The sequence below is a fragment of the Aphelocoma coerulescens genome, chromosome 4, assembly GCF_041296385.1.
Source record: "Aphelocoma coerulescens isolate FSJ_1873_10779 chromosome 4, UR_Acoe_1.0, whole genome shotgun sequence".
NCBI lineage: Eukaryota > Metazoa > Chordata > Aves > Passeriformes > Corvidae > Aphelocoma > Aphelocoma coerulescens.
Genome location: NC_091017.1, coordinates 17,041,182 through 17,060,352, shown reverse-complemented (window position 1 = coordinate 17,060,352; position 19,171 = coordinate 17,041,182). Strand labels below are relative to the sequence as shown.

Sequence of the window (19,171 nt, the reverse complement as noted above, 5' to 3'; positions counted from 1 at the left end):
GTCTTGGTTGCTTCTGTCAGAGTACTTCTGGAAAGCTACTAAGTTATTTTATTATTATTATTATTATTATTCAGTTATTCTATTTGCACAATATAATATTCTGGCTTATTTGGTTTTTTTTCTGTGAGAAAAGTTATTTTTTTAATTGCAGTAGCTTATAGGATCATACTTTTCCCTCAAGACTGCTACTGAATTTAAAAAATAGAAATCTTGCAACGCTACCTACTCTGTCTTTTGAAAACCACTAGCACAGTATTCCACAGCACAACCTATCAGGATTATATGAAAAGCTCATTTGCAAATAGTTAATTTTCCCCTTAACCATATTATTCCTCTGTTGTTTTATGCCAAATCTCCTCCCCAAGTTGTTTAATCAGAAGTTGTAAGGATTGCTCTTGCCTTACTCAAGGAGACTAGAATGTCTTTCATTTGTGTTGAAGTCATTTTGGTTTCATCTTAATTACTAAAACCTTAATAAATACACCTAGCCGACTCTGCATGGTTTTTATCAGAGGTCTTCCTGCACAAGAAACCTAAACACTTCTCTATAAAACTGCACTCTGGTGCAATTACCATGCACCTGCCCAGTTTAGTTGTGTCAGACTAACTTAAAATTTTATGGATCATGGTTTTGGGTTTTGTGTTTGTTTAAGAAGCACTTTTTTTTAATGTAACATCAAAAGCCTCTGGCCTACTATAATTCACTTGCATTCTGTTATGCATTGTACCCTTGGATAAAGGACAGTATCCAGTTACTTTATCTTCAGAAAACATGACTTTGTGCCTCTGCTTTGGAAAAAAAATAAAATAGAGATGTTTCCTCCACCCTTCCAAAAGGAGCTTTATTACAGCAATTTATCAGGTGCAGGTTCAGCTGAGGCTGGGACAACCCCAGCTCTAACAGTCCCTGAAGTTAAACTGAGTGAACTTGATAGAAATAAATAGAAATTGATAGATAGAAATGTTAAACTACCTGAAATGTTTGACCTAATGAAGAGTATATAATGACTTTAGCAGACCCTGACATTCTTGAAAAATCCTTTGTGGATGGCTCTTTATACAGGCTGATGTTAAAGATCACAAAATTGCTTCTTCTCCATTGAATAGGCAGCACAGTAAAAAGAAGCTTAGCAACAGAAAAATCTTGCTAAGAGTCTTCCTCCTCTCTACAGAGGTAGAGTCAGTGCTGAGTTCAAAGCTTTTATTAGTTTTCCACTTGGATATAAATTGAGTAGAAGGAACTGGTTACCTGCATTATCCCAAGACGTAATGCTGTAGAAGATAGTAAGGAGTACTGCAGTGCTGGATGTATTTTATACGACTTTCATACGGACAAGTTCATGCCCATTGTATTCCTGGAAGAAAGTCTCTGGGGATTCTAAAAAGTTTACCAGTTTTACCTTCCATTATATAGCTTGAGTTACCCAACAGCACTCCTTTACAGCTTTCTGGAATGGTCTGCATGCAGGACTGACTTGTGATACTGCAGCTGGAATGCTGTTCAGTCCTCCCACAAGGCTCACATCTCAATACACTGACAGAGGAGGCTTTGGCAACTGAGAAGTGGAACCACAGTCTGAGAACCAAGGACTCCATCCCAAACAGCTACAGGTGTTTATTTCTGGTACAGGCCTCTGGATGCTTTTTTTCCTCACTACAGCAGACCTGGCAGCAGAAGTCTGTCCCACTATATGAGCCAGCAATCAGGTCTGTGCTGCAGTGAAGACAGTATCTCCTCTAACTGCTTGGTACGGTGCCTTTACAGTGCAAGTTTTAGTCCATCAGTGGAGCCTAAGTATCTATTATTAAAGCAACAAAACAGCCTTTTGATCAGTAAATAAAATTTAGACTTTAATACAAAGTAACAGCAGTGTTGTTACGAACTGTCAGTTTATGCATAGGCGATTAAGCACAAATCACTTCACACAGGACATTCTTCACCTTTTAACTGTAATGCTGATGTTGCTTTTATGGTGCTGGACATTAAGCACAAGTTCATCTCCAGCCTGAACTGGGATGGGCTCATCCAGAACAACTGCAGCTTGTTTCCAGTGTGAGGACTCATCAGATGTGTTCAAGCAATGGTCTTCATCCAGATGGATGTGATACCAGAAGGGAATGGCAGTGACTCGGCCAGACTTACAAATTTGTATCTAAAAATATTTAAAATAGTAATCTGTTATACTATGCTCTTTGAAAAGGAAGTAGTTTAAACCATTTCAATCCTTTTCAGAGACAGCTGCAGGCAAGTAAATCCTGTATTGAAATGTTCAACCCACAGGAGCAATTAAGGAGCAGCGCTGCAGAAGAGCAGTTAAATGCACTTTGGGTTCCAGAACTCACCTTCACTTCTCTGCTAGGGCTGTTCAGCAGAGGGTTCATGAGATCCAGCCTTAAGAACTCTGCTGGCTTGCTCAAGGGTACACAGGGTAACGTGGAGAGATCCAAATACACACGAACAGGTACCTAAGAGTATAGACCAGAACTTCAGGCACCAACAGCCATTACCAAGTGAAAAGGTAGAAAACTTAATCATAACACAAAAGTTGCCAGGAATTACTGTGATGCCTGTCAGAGATAGACAAGAATGCAAAATCCAGCCCTCTAATGCCTTTCGAAACACTGGAATACAATTGACTGGGAACAGTAACAGCACAGCCACTCTTCTGTATATTAACTGGGACAAAACTTCCACCCCAGTTCTAAAACAAACATCACCCATTCTAGTTTACTTCAAGGTCCCTCTGTAGTCACAAAAACCTCTCCTGATAATTTCAACAGTGTTTTCTTACAGTTTACACCAAACATCAACAGCTGCAGCTTTGAAACCATGCCTGGAAGCCACCCACTAGCTTCCTACCTTGAACTGGTTGATAAAAGGGGCTATATTAAACCCCAGAGTTGGTTCTGTTCCTTGAACAGCACTCTCCAGCAACAGAGACTCCGATTCTACAAGCATCCCATATACCAACACATACTGTGGGAAAATCTTCCCACCACTGTGAAGTAAACACCTGTAAAATGAGAGAGATTACACCTGTAAAGCTGATCAATCAACAGTAATGAAAGAACAGTAACTACATTTGAGAAAAGCACACTGGTTCTTCCTCTGAAGTCCAGTGCTCCTAAGCAGGACGTGCCATCACTAAGCATGAAGGTTAACAGAGAAGTTTCCCTAGGCCCACAAAAGGGGATAAATCCATTTCACACTTAGTTACCCATTTCCATTATTTTACTTCTCCTGCTCTGCCTTCTTTCCCACTCCTCCTGCTGGGAGGAACAGCTAGCTTTGCTGCTGCTTCCCTGGCTGTTCTAACACCATGTGTTTGTCTTCTAGCAGGACCAGTTTGTTCCCACAACTGTTTGACACGTACAGGAATCTAGGCTTTTCTAACCCTGCAGTTATTACTGCTATCCTGCAAACTTCTGACAGACCAAGGGATATGATCATCCATTCATATTCCTCCATTAAAAAAAGATAAATCTGAGATAGTGAAATCTTGATTTAAGAAATTATAATGTATACAATGGTCATGCCAGAAACACTAGCAGGTTCAATCCAAGGAAAAAAACTTTTCTCTACAGAAGCAGCATAACAGTAATTCCATAGTTACAAGGAATATTCTCAAAATTCTTCAGGTAATTACAGATTCCTAGAAATAATTTTGTCCTTTTATACTGTACCTGGATATTGCAGCCTTTTCCATCACTTCCTGCTGGATTAAACCTGATGTCTCTATAACATCCAAGATAATAATACTCCACAATTTGTCTGATTTGGGTCTCTGTAGCACCACACTTTCTTCTTCTAAGTGGCTGAGCCAAAACTCTAATGTTTCCTTAGGGAAGTGGTTTGTTTCTGCAATGACATGAAGTGCTGCCTGATGCTGTTCTTTCTCAACAGAACTGTAGGCTCTAACTGGTCCAAGCTTGCCAGCTAGAATTGGCAGGATGGAGAAGCCTTCAGATACATCTAAAATGTAGAAAGCATTAGGATCCACATCTAGAGAACTCTTGTTTTGATCCTCTTGGAGGTTTATCCCACTGCCATGTCCATCAATGTCCATGGAGTGCAAGTCCTTACTTGGATTTAGTGACACCAGCACTTTGCTCATGGCAGCTTTAAAGCACTCGTGGTAGGGTACGTCATTGAGCAGGGCTATTTCTGTGGATTCCAGCACACACACTGGAGCGTTGCCATCCTGTTTGGTGCTTGTCTGAAGTCCAGCCAGAGCATTACATAATTCAGCCTCATTGCCCAAACTCGGCGTGTCGTCTCTGTCACTGAAATCCATCCCACACTCTGAAGGCAAAGAAGAAATCTTCTGGATCTTCAAGTAGCAGTCTTGGCAGCAAACTTCCATCATCACAGTATCTCCAGTCTTCACAGAATAATCTTGGCAAAAGAGCATAAAAAAAATCATGTCAGTTACTTTACAGACATACCACTGAAGAGCCATACAGTGCTTAAGACAAACAAACAAACCAACCCACTCGCCACATTATCTCATTTGTTCCTATCTGTGCCACAATATGAGTACATAAAACCATTAGAGTGTGTCCAGAGCAGGGTGGCCAAGATGGAGAAAGGCCTCAGGGGCAAGACTTATGGAGAGCAGCTGAGGGCACTTGTTTTGTTCAGCCTGGAGAAGAGCAGGCTGAGGGGAGATCTCATCACAGCTGAAAACCCCCTCAAGGGTAGCAGTGGATGGGAAGGTGCTGATCTTTCTCTGAGACAGCACCCAAGGAAATGGAATGAAGCTGCATCAGGGAAGTTCAGATTGAACATTAGGAGAACGTCCTTCACCCACAGGATTATCAGGGCTGGAACAGGTTTCCCAGGGTAGCAGTCACAGCACCACGCCTGACAGGGTTCAAGGAGCACCTGACAATGCTCTGAGTCAGGTGATTTAATTTTAGGTAGTCCTGTGAGAAGCAGGAAGCTGGACTCTAGGATCTTTATGGGTCCCTTCCAGCCTGAGATACTCTAAGATTCTAGGAAACAGGAAAATAAAAAGTGGGTGAATAGAGGGTAGACGCTGCTAAAAATGGCACTGCCAATGCCTGTATGTGGAGAGTATTCAAGCAGAGTCCCACATGGGGCAAGGGGAATGTAGGAATATTTTTGGTTAGGTAGCAATAGTTTTTGGTTTTGTGGCAGTAGCAGCTAGCAATTTCTCCCTCACCTTCCCCCCCCCAAAGTCACATGTTCACCAGGTGAGCCAGTAGCCCCACTTTTTGGAGGTGCTCCACAATGCATGAAATTCAGTATAGAAAAAAAACAAAAGTTATTAAAAAGTACTCTCCCAGATCTCATCTGCTTCACAGCAGAGTCCCACGAACAAGCCCTGATGCAGGAACTGTGCACTACAGACCAGAAACATGATCAGGAACCACCTCACAGCTACTTGCTGTTGAACTTCTAATCCTATTTAGACTTCTTAGTCTCTGAGAAAAGCTAATTTATCAAAATGAAAAAAAAAAAACAAACCCAAAATGAAACCAAGTTAATGTACCACAACAAGCAAACCCACAGGACGTACCAAGGAGGCCCTGCACAGGATACACTGCCTGTTCCCAGCAAGTTTCCTCGCTGGGACTTGTAGATAGAGAGTGCTCATCATCCAGCTGCAGTACAAACCACACCACAATAGCATCCAGTATTCCTCCTTCAGTGACTGGCAGGCTGAGCTTCCAGGGCTTTCTAGCTGCCAGGCTTTTCAGCTCCTGACAAAAGAAGAAAGAGGAAAAAAGGTGGGAGAGTTTATTTCCATAAATAAAAATTTGGTTTTATTAAACTAAATAATCCAAAATTTATGCACCAATCCATGAGGGCACCCAACAGAAACTTGAAGTTTCCAAGCCTCTACAACACCAATTATCATCATGAGTACTCACTAGCATAGGAACTGTCTTCCCACATGCAAGAGCCATTTCCCACATGGACAACCTGCATCCGTGAGCCATAGAAGCAAACACACCTACATCTTAGAACACACACATTTAAACCCACCCAAAACTGCAAGAAGGACTTCAGACTGGCAGGGCTTGCCTTATGAGAAGGAATAAAACAGAGCCAGTCTTTTGAGCTGGACTCAAGCCAATGCTTAGGCACATGTTTCACTTAAAACCTGTGTTCAACTAGTTCTAGAAATACTGTGTGCAAGCACTGAATTTGCTCAAACACAGGCTTGCAAAATCATTATAAAACCAGGAAGTCAAACACCTTTGAGGGTGTTTTATCTGCTGTCTGGGCTGTAGGCCTTGTGTAAAAACTCAGGCATGTATAATTTCACTACTGGGAAGACCTTAAGGTCTACCCTAAAGGGATCATTTATAAATTCTCCAATGCTCCTAAAAAGTTTTGAATATGTAACAGGAATTAAGTCTCTTTCCACGTACAATTTATTTTTCTCAGGAATTACCTTCTGCTACCAACATTGACAAGCACAAAAGGATCAGCACTAATGTTTTAGTTCCGGCATAAACCAATTAACAGGAGGTCAAGCACAAGGGACTAAAGGTTCTCTCAGTCACAAACATTCTGCTTAGTAATAGCCCTTCCAAAACATTTATCAACTTCCTGATCTGCTTATGTCAACACTTGTCCTCTTTAAGTTTCAATCTTAAAATATACATGGCAAAAGAAAAGTTCATTTCCCACTCTGAGGACACGAGTAGCTGTCACATGCTGGATTTTTTATTTTTCCCTCTTCACTCTGTGTTCTTCAAGAGCTTGTCTATCCCCCTTCTCACAACTGAGAGATGGCTAAACAATGGGCAAGTTAAAATTACTGGATGCTAACAAAGTTCACAGTAAGCTCTCACTGCTCTTCAATAGAAGTGCTTTGCTGCCAGTCATCTTTGTGGTACCTCCTCAACTAGTGAGGAAAAGAGCAGTAAGGTGAAGCTTTCCTAGCATCAAGCCCCTTGAAACAAGACAGCAAGAGCACAAGCATGCATCTGATTCTTGGTTTCTGGGAAGCTGGGAGAAGTATCAAAGTGTATTTAATATTAAAAATATTCTTCCTGATTATTCCTCAGAAGCAGCAGGCCCAAGGTTCTCATCCAGTGGGTTCTAGTAACTGCAGTGTCACATTGCCATCACTTAAAAACCCATTTGAAGACTTATTTCAGCTTTCCCTGCTCTTTGCCACGCCACTTAACCCATATTTATTCCTCACACTTGCCACTTTATAAACCTTCTTCTATTATTTATGCCAATTACAGATTTAAACAGCCATAGCACATCAGGATGGCAATTTATCAAGTAGTCCTGTTAAAGAGAGAACAAAGGAAATAAAGCAATGGCACAGGAATAAGCAGTAAAACCCCAAAATGATGCTATGCCACACATCCTCTGAAGGAGAAAAAGATAACTTCCAGTAAAAGTAGTAAATGGCACTACCAACAGAAGTAAAATCTACAGAAAGAATGCAGTTATCAAGTTTCCTATGTCTTGATCCACAATTTCTCACATACTCCACAACTTCTCATGAAGGATTAGAAAGAGCCAAAATCTGTAACTGTTGGCAAAAGCACAGTTCCTTTAGGGCCTGAAAGTGAGACTGAGCTTTAATTACTGGCTGCAGAGGTAAACACTTCCCCTGCCAGTGGCACTGATCTGCTGCCAGCAAACATGCACACCTGGCTGGGTGCAAGTGCCTGCAGCCTGTAATTACAGCCACACCTCATTCCCCTGCTGGGGAGGGACTGAGCTGCTGCTGCTAGTAACAGCAGTAATAAAGTTATTGCCATAAAGCAGCTGCTTTTTAAAAATTATTATTATTATTTGTGAATTTTGACTTATTATTTCTCTGATCTGTACTGATGTCTTTGAAGTCTCCTACAACTCAGTTTGAGAAACACTGCTGTACTGTATTTTAAGCTGCCTTCTCTGTTCTGCCAGTTTAGGTCTGGATAGTTAGCACAAGCAGAATAAATGCAACAGCCCTCTAGTTCTTTGAAATAGGACTTTAGAAAATACGTCTTAGAAATTACCTTACTAGTGCTAAGTGATTTCTTATCTGAATTTCTGTCCTTAGTAGGTAATTCTGATACTGTTTTTAAGTTTAGGAGGATTTTTTCTTATTACAGTAGGAACAATGTTTTTCTCATTTTTAGCTGCATTGACTGAACATCCAGGTGTGGCCATGACAAAACACACAAATCCCCCAAAACAAAAACAACAACAAAAAAATCTATGCTGAAAGGAACCTACCAGTGTTTGGAACTGCCACATTTGCCCAGTGACAAAGTAACAAACAAAGTAACAAACAAACAAAGTAACAACAAACAAAGGATTCCTAACCACATCAGTGATTCCTAACAGTGGCATTTCCTCCTTTTTACTTATGATACCTTAACATTTCACGACAGGAACACTCCATTAGTCTAACTGAAACTTCAAAGGAGCAGTTCTGAAACATGATTTAAAGAATAACACTGTTCTTTACTTTTCAAAATTATCGTTACATGTTTGCCAGCAGGCAGATGCTTAAGAACAGACATCTCTCAGATGAGAGCAACAGATTTTTATTGAAGCTGGAAGCAGAAGCAACATTAGGTCACAGAGATTGCTCCCAATAGTATACTGAAGAGCCTTGTCTTATTTCATTTTTAATCTCAGGATGTCAGACAAGCCAACTAGGAAAAGCTATTAATTCAGAAACTGCAACTCCTGGCCAAGCAGCAGCCAAGAATAATTTCATTTATATAACAGGACCTATTTTAAGCTCTGACTCAATACTAGCTCCTCACCACAGGTCAATGAGCAAGAAGCAAACCAGAGATCAGATGTATCATCTTTTTAGCAAGCTCAGCTGCAGGGGGCTCAGCTCCTTGCCTTCCAGTTCAGGCCTGTTTAGCATACACATACAAATGTATTTTGTGTTAAATACACAAAATAATGATACTAGATTTTAGAATGCCCTGTAACAGAAATACCCTAAGATACAAAGGAGCTGAAGTGTGGAATCAAATGGTTGAATAGGATAATTCCTTTATCTCCTCTTTTACACTTATCCATCAACATTTACATGTTTATCCCAGATGGAAAATACAGCCTTTCTCCTGTCTTCAAGAGTTTCTTGAAGACTGACTTTAGAGGAATAAAACTAAGCCAACCCCACAACTGCATAAATCATGATGGGTCTACCACATCTTTCCTCCCCCTCCCTGTACTGAGGCTGGCAGCTGTTTGATCTTATGGTGAGGTAGTTTATATAGTTCCCTAAACTATGCCCAACAAACAAAAAAAACCCATCTTCAAAAAAATCACAGACTGTCATCTGATGAATCACATCACCACACAACCAGACAAGCATCAAAACCAGCAGAGGATTTCAGTGCAGCCCTGCCAACTTTGCACTTCTGAAGCTGAACCCAAAAACAAAGAAGATACAAAACTCTCATTATTCATAAAAAGATTACTTATGAAGGATGTAAGAAAAATCATTACCTGCAGATCATTGAAATCTACCGTCATGACTTGACAGGGTTCTGTGAGGGCTCTGTAACCCCCAGGAATACGACTGAGCTTCTCTGTGGTGTAGGGCTCCACAGTTTCCTCTGAGCCAGCAGCAGCATATGTGGGACTGAAGAACTGCACTGAATTTGACAAGCACACACCAGCAACTTCTTTCATTCCCACTCTGGGAGTAAAGGCAAACAGGACAAATCAAATTCCAAGTAATTTGACCAAAAACCTAAACGAAATTCTCCCTAGGCTGACTAATATTTTTAAATATACAGTGTTAGAATACAGAAGCTAAAAAATACTAAAACAGTTCTGTGGAGTTTTTGCCATGTTCAGAGCAGCTCCAAAGTGCAGAAAAAGCACCTCACCTTCAAGAACCAGCACTGAATGCTGTCACCAGAAACTAAGAAAAAGCCCAATACATGTTAAGAATTTCACTGCATCTTAGGAAAAAAAACCCAATACCAATCAGAGCACAAGCAATGAAGCATAACTTAAAATTGCTAAAAGAAAGGGACAGAATACAAAGTAGAAGATCAGATCAGACACAGAGAGATGGCTGTGATATGCAAGATTATCAACAATTGGACTGAAAGGGGACTCCCTCTCTCAGCAAGATGAATCAGTGTTTGATGATAAATTAAACACACTTTTAAACCTCATGTATTCGTTCAATTCTGGGCTCTACATCTACTTCTAACCACTCAAAAAAAAAATTAAAGCATGAGGAAAAGCTCAAATAAAAGTTGTATTAATTGTACAAGACAGAAACTGTGCTAGATGATATAAAAATCATGAGAAAAGAGATACTTCCACACTGCTATTTCATTAGGCCTCCTGCTCAGAATAAAACATCCAACCCCCAAAGTTTTCCTGTAGATTGTGAAAACACTTAGGGAAACGTGAAGGCATGCACATGAGAATAGTTCAAAGAGATCTGCATAGTTTAAATCTGAGAACATGCAAGTGTTTTACATAAAAACAGGACTTGTTAAAGTAGTCTTAAATATTCTTACTGGAGCAAAAAGGGATCTCAAACAATAAAGGCAAGAAATTTAGAAGAGACTTTTTCTTTTCCTACAGCATATAATTAATTTGTGTCAATCACTTCAGTTCTGCTAGTCACCTTAAGCTATTAAAATAGAACATCAATTCAACAATCCAAAGTTAAAAGCAAATTAACTTTCATTCCATTTAAATTTTGTAAGGAATGGTCAATGCCCTGTTTCAAGGCAAAACCTTTTCTAATTGATGAATAATTAACTTCTCAAAGAAATTATTCTGTGACCATCTACCACGGGAACTTCCGTCTCTTGCTGGCCACTTTCCAGGTCTACTGCATTAGAAAAATCAGTGATGCAGCCTGGCTGCTTTTCATCCAGTGCACTGGAGCTCCTCTACAAGTTAGTATTTTCTCTAATCTACAATAATATTAATCCTAAACAAAATACATCAAGTCCAAACCTCTCAGACAGAGACTGTCTCCATATTGTTCTAAAAGATGAGAATAAATATGAAAGTAATGGATACACAGTCAGAACTAGTCTTAGCAAAGAACCCCTACTGTATGCCAGTTCAGAACTGGGCAAAGGACATTCAGACAGATAATGACAGCTGAGGTTATCAACACTTAGGCTTTACACAATCCTGGAAGGGTTAGATCCAGAAGTGAGGCATGGAGCAGATTATAAAGAGGGTAAAATGAGGATAAAGGCCAAGCGTTAATCCGAGAATCTCCAATTCAGAAACTGAGAAGTAATTTTACTATGAAGGAATTAAATTTCTTTAGCATGTGTTAGAGACAGGTATTTCAGCATAACTGTATGATTAAGGGGTCCAGAAAATCTGAACCTCAAAGGGGTAGGGAAGTGGGGCAAAAAAAAAAAAAAAAGCTGGAAAAGGGGTAGGGAGGGTGAGAGCAGATATCTTTTTAGTTAAACAGATAATCATCCATTCAAAAAATAAAGAGCACGGTAAATGAGAAATGGTCAATAAAAATAACCAGTCTCTTCCCAAACAAAAAATATGGGTTCAAGCTGTGTTAGAGTTTAAACACACCTGTGATGTCTACGTATCTCTTTGCATTCCACTGCCATCCCAAATACTGTAGCACTTGCAGGAATAACTCTGCCATAGTCTCCAGCACAGATGTCTTGGTTTTTAGGCTGTGAAAACACGAACAACAACATGCAACAAGACAGTAGCCTATTTCTACCATTACTGAAAAGCCTAAGTTATGTATTAGTGAGCCATTCAAGTGACAGTCAAAACATCAGTAAGTTCTTAGTGACTGGTAAAGTCACTGGTCTTTGGCATTCTGTTGACCATTGAAGGAGTTTTTTTAATACAGTGTTTTAATATAACCAGGCATAAGCTTTACTTTTCAGTCCACTACTTCCTCTGTGTAACTCTAATGGTGTTTTTCAATCTGCATTTTGTTAAGAGTATACTGAAACATTCGAAGACTTTTCTTTTATGCATCATTCCTGTACTTAACACTAGAGGTCATCAGTTTCAATTCAATACAACACAAAAGGTTTCAGCCAGCTAAAACTTTTTTTTAAAGAACTGGAATCAAAGCAAGGACAAAATAAAGAGAAGTCCTTCTATTTTATAAGATGTAACAGAGATTAAGCTGTGTAAGACTCCTTGTCATATTACTTTGCTTAATGTACTAGCAAAACCACAAAATGCACAAAGTAAAATCTGAGACCCAGTGGAATTGCTCAGTTTGCCAAAAAGGCTCAAATCAGAAAAAAGAAATCAATTTATTTACCAAATTATAATTGAGTGTTTCCTAGTGTTACAATGAGAAATAATTCTATCATAACTCAGCATTTTCTGCTTAGACTGACTGACATGCCTTTCTGCTACTAGCTGGCATCTGAAAATGACCAGGTTGTTATCAAACTTGCAGAAAAACAGCGTGTTAAAAAAACACATAAACTCTTTTGGTGTTACTTACAAAGACGGGGAACAAGAAAAATTTAAAATAAATGAATGAACAGTGATGAAGACTGAACCACCTGTGATGATGGAAGGTTACATCAGGGAAACATGCTTTGCAAATACCTGTTTACTCAGAACACAGAGGCCACAGAAGTACAATGTATGTTCTGCCTCACTGCCACTCACCAAAATCAGATTCATGCAACAAGCCCAGATCACTCATTTTTAGCATACCAAAAGGAATGAAATACTTACAAGACAACTGTTTGTCATTCCCATATGCCTGGAATGTGTGCACATGCACAGGTACCCACATCACCTACCTTTGGTTGTAAAAGCAGATGTTCCCAAGCATGTATCAAGCTCTCCACAATTCCTTCTCCAAATAAGCCAGCATCAACTGTTTCTGTGACAACCAAGGAAACTCTAGACATGAAAAAGAACACCATGAAATAGAATATTTAACAAACACTCCTGTCAACAATCAATCATTCTTTTAAAGGAAAAACTCCACCATACCAATATGAGCTCAGAGCAAAACTTTTACCAGCATTCTGGAGTTTGAGTACATACGGGCAATTTAATACTTCCAAAAAATTATGTGGTTTGAATTGTTGTTAGAAGTTATTGAAGGCGCAGATAGAAGAGAGCAAATATTGAGCAAGAATTTACTGTAAAGCTTCTTGCTCAGCATTTATAAATAAATTGTGTGGGAAGAATCTAGGCAAAACAGGAAGATGTTTCAGCCTGGGCACACAGCCAATGGTAACTGCAGAATATATATTTTGTGCAATAGAATGTATTCATGCATGTGTATAAAAAGGAATTAAAACCCCCAAAACTATAATCAAAGCACAATAAAATTCCTACACAGACTAACAACTAAATCTTAAATCCTCTGGAATTAAAACCAAAAAGCATACAGCATAATAAGAGAAGACACTTCCAGAACAGCAGTAATTTTTTTATTAATAGTTGACATCTAGTAACTCATTATATACACTAAAGGGATACATGTGTTACTGTAGCTCAGCTAACACAATTAGAAAGGCTTGATTGGCCTAAACCAGGAGCTTCATCATTTCACATCATGAGCCTGTACCATGACCAGACACTTTATTAAATGTAACTCCATCCTATTCAAAGGCTGCAGAAGTGAGCCAGAAGATGTTAGAAGTATAAAAGTGTGTTAAAATTACTTTTATGACATAGTAATCTAATTTTTTTCCTGTTGCTGCAGTATAATTATACATGCCCAAAGCTCCCACCATCAGAGAATTAAAACTCCTTAATTTACGACATCGTTGATCTACCACAGAAATTAGGATGATCTGAAGAATATGTTGTCATTTCTGCTCTTTAAACACATCAAAGATACAGAGAACCTTCCCACATTATGAGTAATATCACAACAGTGTTATTTCCTGTTTAGGTCACAAGGCATCTCCTATTTTCTTGAAATTAAGAGCAAACTCAGAAGAAAGCAACAACGTACCTTTCAGGTATGTGCTTTGGGATTTCTATATCAAGTGACTTCAAATGCAGAAGTTTGATCTCTCTTTCCATATTATTTGCTGCCACCACATCATGGGCAAGTTCATACATGGTTTTGGATAATTCGCAGGCATAGACAAAGGATGCTCCCGCCTTTTTTGCAAACATACTGGAAAACAAGAATCAGGGGTTTTCCCCTCCTCTACATCTGCTTCATATTTCTACCAGTTCAAGTCTAAAAATCATCATTAAATGAACTGGTATCTCTTGTGTGAACAGTGATATTGCACAAGTTGATATCCTCTTGATATGTTACACCAAAAAAAACACCACAGTTAGCATAAGGGCACTCCCCCAGCTAAGCTGAATCCACTCTTTACAGTCAGTATTTGAAGACAGGACAAGTAACATTACAACTTCAAAACCAATGTGAGTTATTCGATTTATACAGCACTTACTGACACAAAAAGCATCTGCAACAAATAATGAAAAAAGGTTCAAAACTACTACTAGTCACTCATCTCCAGATTCACTGGCTTCTGCAAGCTTTGTTTGCTTTCTTAAGTTTTGTCTCCATAAAAGGATCCAAGTAGTTATTTTTTCCACTCTCAGCTGAATTTTGTCAGGCAGCCAATACTTCTCTATCAAATTCATGTGAAATGTGCATTGTGGCATACCTCAAAATTCCTGTTCCCGTTCCAATATCCAGGACAGACTTGCTCCCTGAGCGGACAGCATTCTCAATGGCCTTGAGGTAGGTGAGGTTCCTCTTGGCATCGTTGAGCATGATGAAGTGCCAGCGCTCCACCAGCCAGTTTGCAACGCGGTAAAAATTCTCCTTGGCATCGGCAAAGTCGGGGTTGAGCTTCACTGCTTTATGAAAATACCCAGCTGCTTCATCTCTGAAGCCCATTCTAAGAGGAAAAATGACAAACAAATGGAAAGTATGCATGCAGCTGTGAACATCTGAGGGTCTGTAAAGAGGTCTTATGTCAGCTGAAAGACAACAGAAGTATTTTGCCTGAGTTAGAAAGATTATCTTTAGGAAACACTAGCATTACTTTATGAAAAAGAATGATTTATAGCTGTACATCGAGTCACTGTAAAATGCAAAGCCAGGTCAGAAATACCATTGTGTGCACCAACCTTCATCCACTACTGCATCCTTTGACAAAGTAAAACAGATTTTATTTATAAGAACTCACTGCAACAACATGACAGCAGCAGCTCTGCAATCCAGTCTCACAGATAATCAACTCGAGAGAATGCTATAAACCCCAAAACTGTTTTACTCTATTTACCTGGAACATTCTGCAAAACCACAAAATTTTGAGTTGCCAGCTTTTGCATTAAGTGCCAGTTTTGAAAAAAAATGGAAAGAAATCAAAAAGTAACCAAATTGTGAATTTGAATCAAGCTTTTATGATACCTACAGCATAATCTCAAATCAGACAGCACTGAAAAAAGCTCCAGATCTATCAAATATACATATACATTTTAATACAATGCTCACTGAGGTGTTCCTTTAAAACAAAGAAATCACAAAAAGCAAACCTAACTAAAACCACCTGGATTACAATCTATGATTTCAGTCTTAAAATTCCAGCCTTAGAAGACCTGAGCAACACCAAACATGGTGGGTGTTTTTTTTCACTTTTGTTGTGATTAACAACATTTATTTTAGCACTGCCTACTCTTTTTAAGCTATTTTAGACAAGCAGATATGAATGTGCTTGTATTTACAACATGAACCTTACAAAAACTGCATATACATCACTACAAACCTGAAGAGATGTTCTCCCATACTGTTACAGATCACTTCATCGTTGGGATACAGTTCAAGTGCTTGTTCATAGCAGTTAAACAGATCTTGAATCCGTGCCAGCGAATCCAGTTCTTCTGCCCATTTAAAGAGAGTAAACTGAAACGTTTCCTAGAAAATAAACATAGACCACTGAGATGCTGGGAGTTACCAGAAGCAGGGAACTGAACCCTGAAAAAATCTAAAGGTGTCCTGACATACACCTGGACACCCACACATGAGGATCAGCTCCCAGAAGTGTTCACTAAAAGCTCTGCATGTATATTAATGCATGTTCCAGGACTAACAAGGCCCTGCTTTTATTAAATGTGATTGACACACACAGACTAAAAGAAGATTCTATGAACTCCCTCCATATAAGCATACAGAGCTTATTAAAGAAGTCATTGGCCATCCCAATTATTCCTGATTTTCCAATTCTGTCTTCCAAGTAAAAGCAGAAATTTGTTACATGTAACAAATCACAAGTACAAAACATGTCACAAAGACCTCAAAAGAATTACAATAAATAAAATTTCAAGTAATTCGAAGAGCACTTACTTTGACAGTAGTTTTTAACTCGGGAGCTAGATTTAGTACCAGGAGATAGTGAGCATATGCAGTTCCAAAATCCTGGTTCTCCAGGCAATGCTGAGCACTCTGCAAAGATCTGGAAACCAATTCCCGTCTGCTGGCTTCCCGACCACCCCTGTGGTTACTGTAAAGTTTGGCATTGGAGTTGGGCATTCTGAAGGATGTTAATACTCACTTATTCTTAAAAAAAAAAAAAAAAAAAGAAAAAGAAAAAAAGTCACACGTACTATATGCTGAAGGCCAAAACGTTTGTACACAAAGTTGACAGATCAAAAAATATTTTTGTTTTCACTGGCATTTAGTAAAGATGTCTTTCCTCCCAAAAACATCTCGTCTTTACGCCACTGATAATTTCATCAGTTCTGAGTGCTCACCACTCAAAAGTCAAGTGGGCAGCACATCTACGTTAAACCAGGTCCCGGAAACAGGATTACATTTCTGGCTTTGTAAAATTTATTTTCTTAAAAAACATTTTAGCATGTCTCTGACCAAACGGTTGTGCACACTGGAAGTTCATGCTCTCATGAATTTCACAATCAACCACATCTGCAGGTTAAATTTTTTCTCCTTGAACAACAGCATCTTCATAAAGCAAAGCCTCACAGGAAGAGCTACTGAGGTCGCAGTTATTTTACACAAGGTACCGCGGCTATCTTTTCCTTTAAGAAAACATTAAAAAGAGTGACCAGAACTAAAACGTACATTTTTATACCTGCCTGGGTTACCGCTGTAACTTCTAAAGGTACTCAGCTGAGCAGGGCTTCAGTAGGTCAAAATGGGTCCCAATGCCGAAGAACACGAAGGTTTCGTGGAGAGGGACTGCAAGAAACACAGTACCAATTACGACTAGGCTTTTTTTTTTTTTTTTCCCCTTAAAATAAATAACAAAACGCAGACCAAAGCTCGGCCGCGCAAGCGCGCCCCAGCAGGAACTCGCAGAGGCTGGGCGGCCCCGCCGCTCGCATGTGGCGCCGGGGCACGGCGGCCGAGGGGCCGCACGGCTCCAGGCGCTGCCCCGGGAAGCTGCGGGGGAGGTGGAGGCTTCCCCTGCTCGGGGGCATCACCTGCTCCAGGGCCATCCATCCCCTGCTCCAGGGCCGTCCGTCAGGGGCCGTGCGCGGAGCGGCGCTCCCAGGCCGCCGCCATGGCCGGAGCCATCGCGCAGGCGCCGGGCGGGAGCGAACGCTGAGCGGTAAAGGTGTTTTCATTGCCCGCGTCCTTTCTCCGCCCGCATCCAACCCCTTGGAAGCTGGCAGTGCAGCTCGTGCTAACGCAGGGCTGTAGAAGGGATCCGCAGCAAGGCTCGATGCAGTCCCCTGCCGTTCCGTGCTGTTCGGGGCTGCTCCGCTAGCACGAAAGAACCACCACCTTAAATGTTGCCCAGCGCTGTGCAGACACCGCCTCCCTCCACTGCCCTGTAGTCACGGAGCTCCTGACGCTTAATTTTAATTCCCCTCTTGGTAAGTCCCGAGAACCTGAGATGAGGACAACACAAGCTTTAAGTCAGAAACAAGCTCTTCTTGGACCTTTGACTGGCAGCTCTGTTCGGCAGCAGCAGATTGCGAGGAGCAAAATTCAGAGCTTTGCTCCATATCTCAAATTCCTTATCCTGCTCCCTCCCATGCCTGTGACACCACCTGCCTCCTCTGTGGAGTTGTCTGCTCCGGGGAACAGCCCCATTCAGAGCCCTGGAGTGCAGAGTTCATTTGGTCATGTCCTGCTTCTGGGACAGGGACAGGAACAGGCCATGGCATTGTTTACTAATTATGAAGTGTTTGGAAGCTGCTCATCTTTACTTTTCCCTTTTAAAGCATGAATGCAGCTCTTCCACGCTTTTACAGCTGTGGATATTGTGTGTGCGTTCCCGTTTTGGAAACAAAGGAGCGTTGTGTAAAAATGCCAGGCCATCATTTTGAACAAGATGAAAAGAGCACATACGGAGTGGGAACATGAGCCTAAATGGAACACTGTAGCAGCTGAACTGTAATCGACAGTGGAATTCATTATTGCTCTATAACATTATAAGGGGGGAAGTCTACAAGTGTTTTGAGACAAGGGGCCCCAAAAAAATTCAGAAAAGGAAACCTGAATGACATGACAATCAAATTCTGATAGAGGAAAGTCGTGCTAGAAAAAAATCTAAAACAACTGGCAAAACCAGCACTTGGGCTGGATGAAGTCCATGAGGATGTGCAAGTATCAGTATCAAAAAGTATCAAATACTTAATATGAGAACTGAGCTCCAAAGGAGGATATTATACCTTATTAAGCAACCGGTACCAACAAGCCTTCATTCAGTTTTGAAAGAAAAAGAAGCTGTGAACTTTAAATTAGTAACAGGGAACAACCTTCTCTGACTTTGGTTTAATTATGCCTGCCAGCTAGAGGATGATAATATGAGGCAAAGAAAATGTTAGCACCTGTGGGATATCAGGAGCGAGAATGAGAGAGAGAAAGAAAAAACCCAATGCAATTATCACCTGTGTCACCTATCAGTGTAACAAGAGCTGGACTGTACCAAATAGCTGTAATGAGCAATTTTCTCTGGCACTCCACAGTTCTCCAAACTAATTCAACTGTACTTTTTGTCAGAGCAAATAAATGCTAATGGATAGCATAAATTCTTTATAGTGCCTATTTTAAACAAAAATGAAGTATTACTGTGTGCCAATTTGACCCATTTGTGAAGGGAGACTACTAAAATATGGCAGTGTAAAATCCTTGGAATTCACAGGAGTCCATTAATTTCAAAGGCTGGGGAGGATATTCGTTAATTTCATACTCACAGCTTTTTGATGGAACACTCCAGGGAAAAATATAGAATACAGAATACAATGTTTTGTAACACTGACAAA

The 19,171-nt window shown here is 40.2% G+C and overlaps 1 protein-coding gene across 5 annotated transcripts; it reads right to left on the bottom strand.

Annotated features, from left to right (window-relative positions):
* Nucleotides 1-1,824: 1,824 nt before the first annotated feature.
* Nucleotides 1,825-18,914, bottom strand: PRMT9 (protein arginine methyltransferase 9). Of its 5 annotated transcripts, XM_069012836.1 has the most exons (15): nucleotides 18,578-18,914; nucleotides 17,381-17,791; nucleotides 17,019-17,135; nucleotides 16,284-16,496; nucleotides 15,706-15,854; nucleotides 14,599-14,835; nucleotides 13,923-14,090; nucleotides 12,751-12,853; nucleotides 11,537-11,643; nucleotides 9,461-9,653; nucleotides 5,544-5,727; nucleotides 3,685-4,396; nucleotides 2,861-3,014; nucleotides 2,344-2,466; nucleotides 1,825-2,153 (listed from the first exon to the last, which is right to left on the bottom strand). In XM_069012836.1, the coding sequence occupies exons 4-15, from the start codon at nucleotides 16,467-16,469 to the stop codon at nucleotides 1,938-1,940; spliced, it is 2,532 nt and encodes an 843-aa protein (XP_068868937.1). In that variant the 5' UTR covers nucleotides 16,470-16,496; nucleotides 17,019-17,135; nucleotides 17,381-17,791; nucleotides 18,578-18,914; the 3' UTR covers nucleotides 1,825-1,937. The 5 variants fall into 5 exon arrangements, with proteins under 5 accessions (XP_068868937.1, XP_068868936.1, XP_068868939.1 ...); XM_069012835.1 differs by having other exon boundaries at nucleotides 17,381-18,914; XM_069012838.1 differs by having other exon boundaries at nucleotides 17,029-17,135; nucleotides 17,381-18,914.
* Between the last annotated feature and the right edge of the window lie 257 nt (nucleotides 18,915-19,171).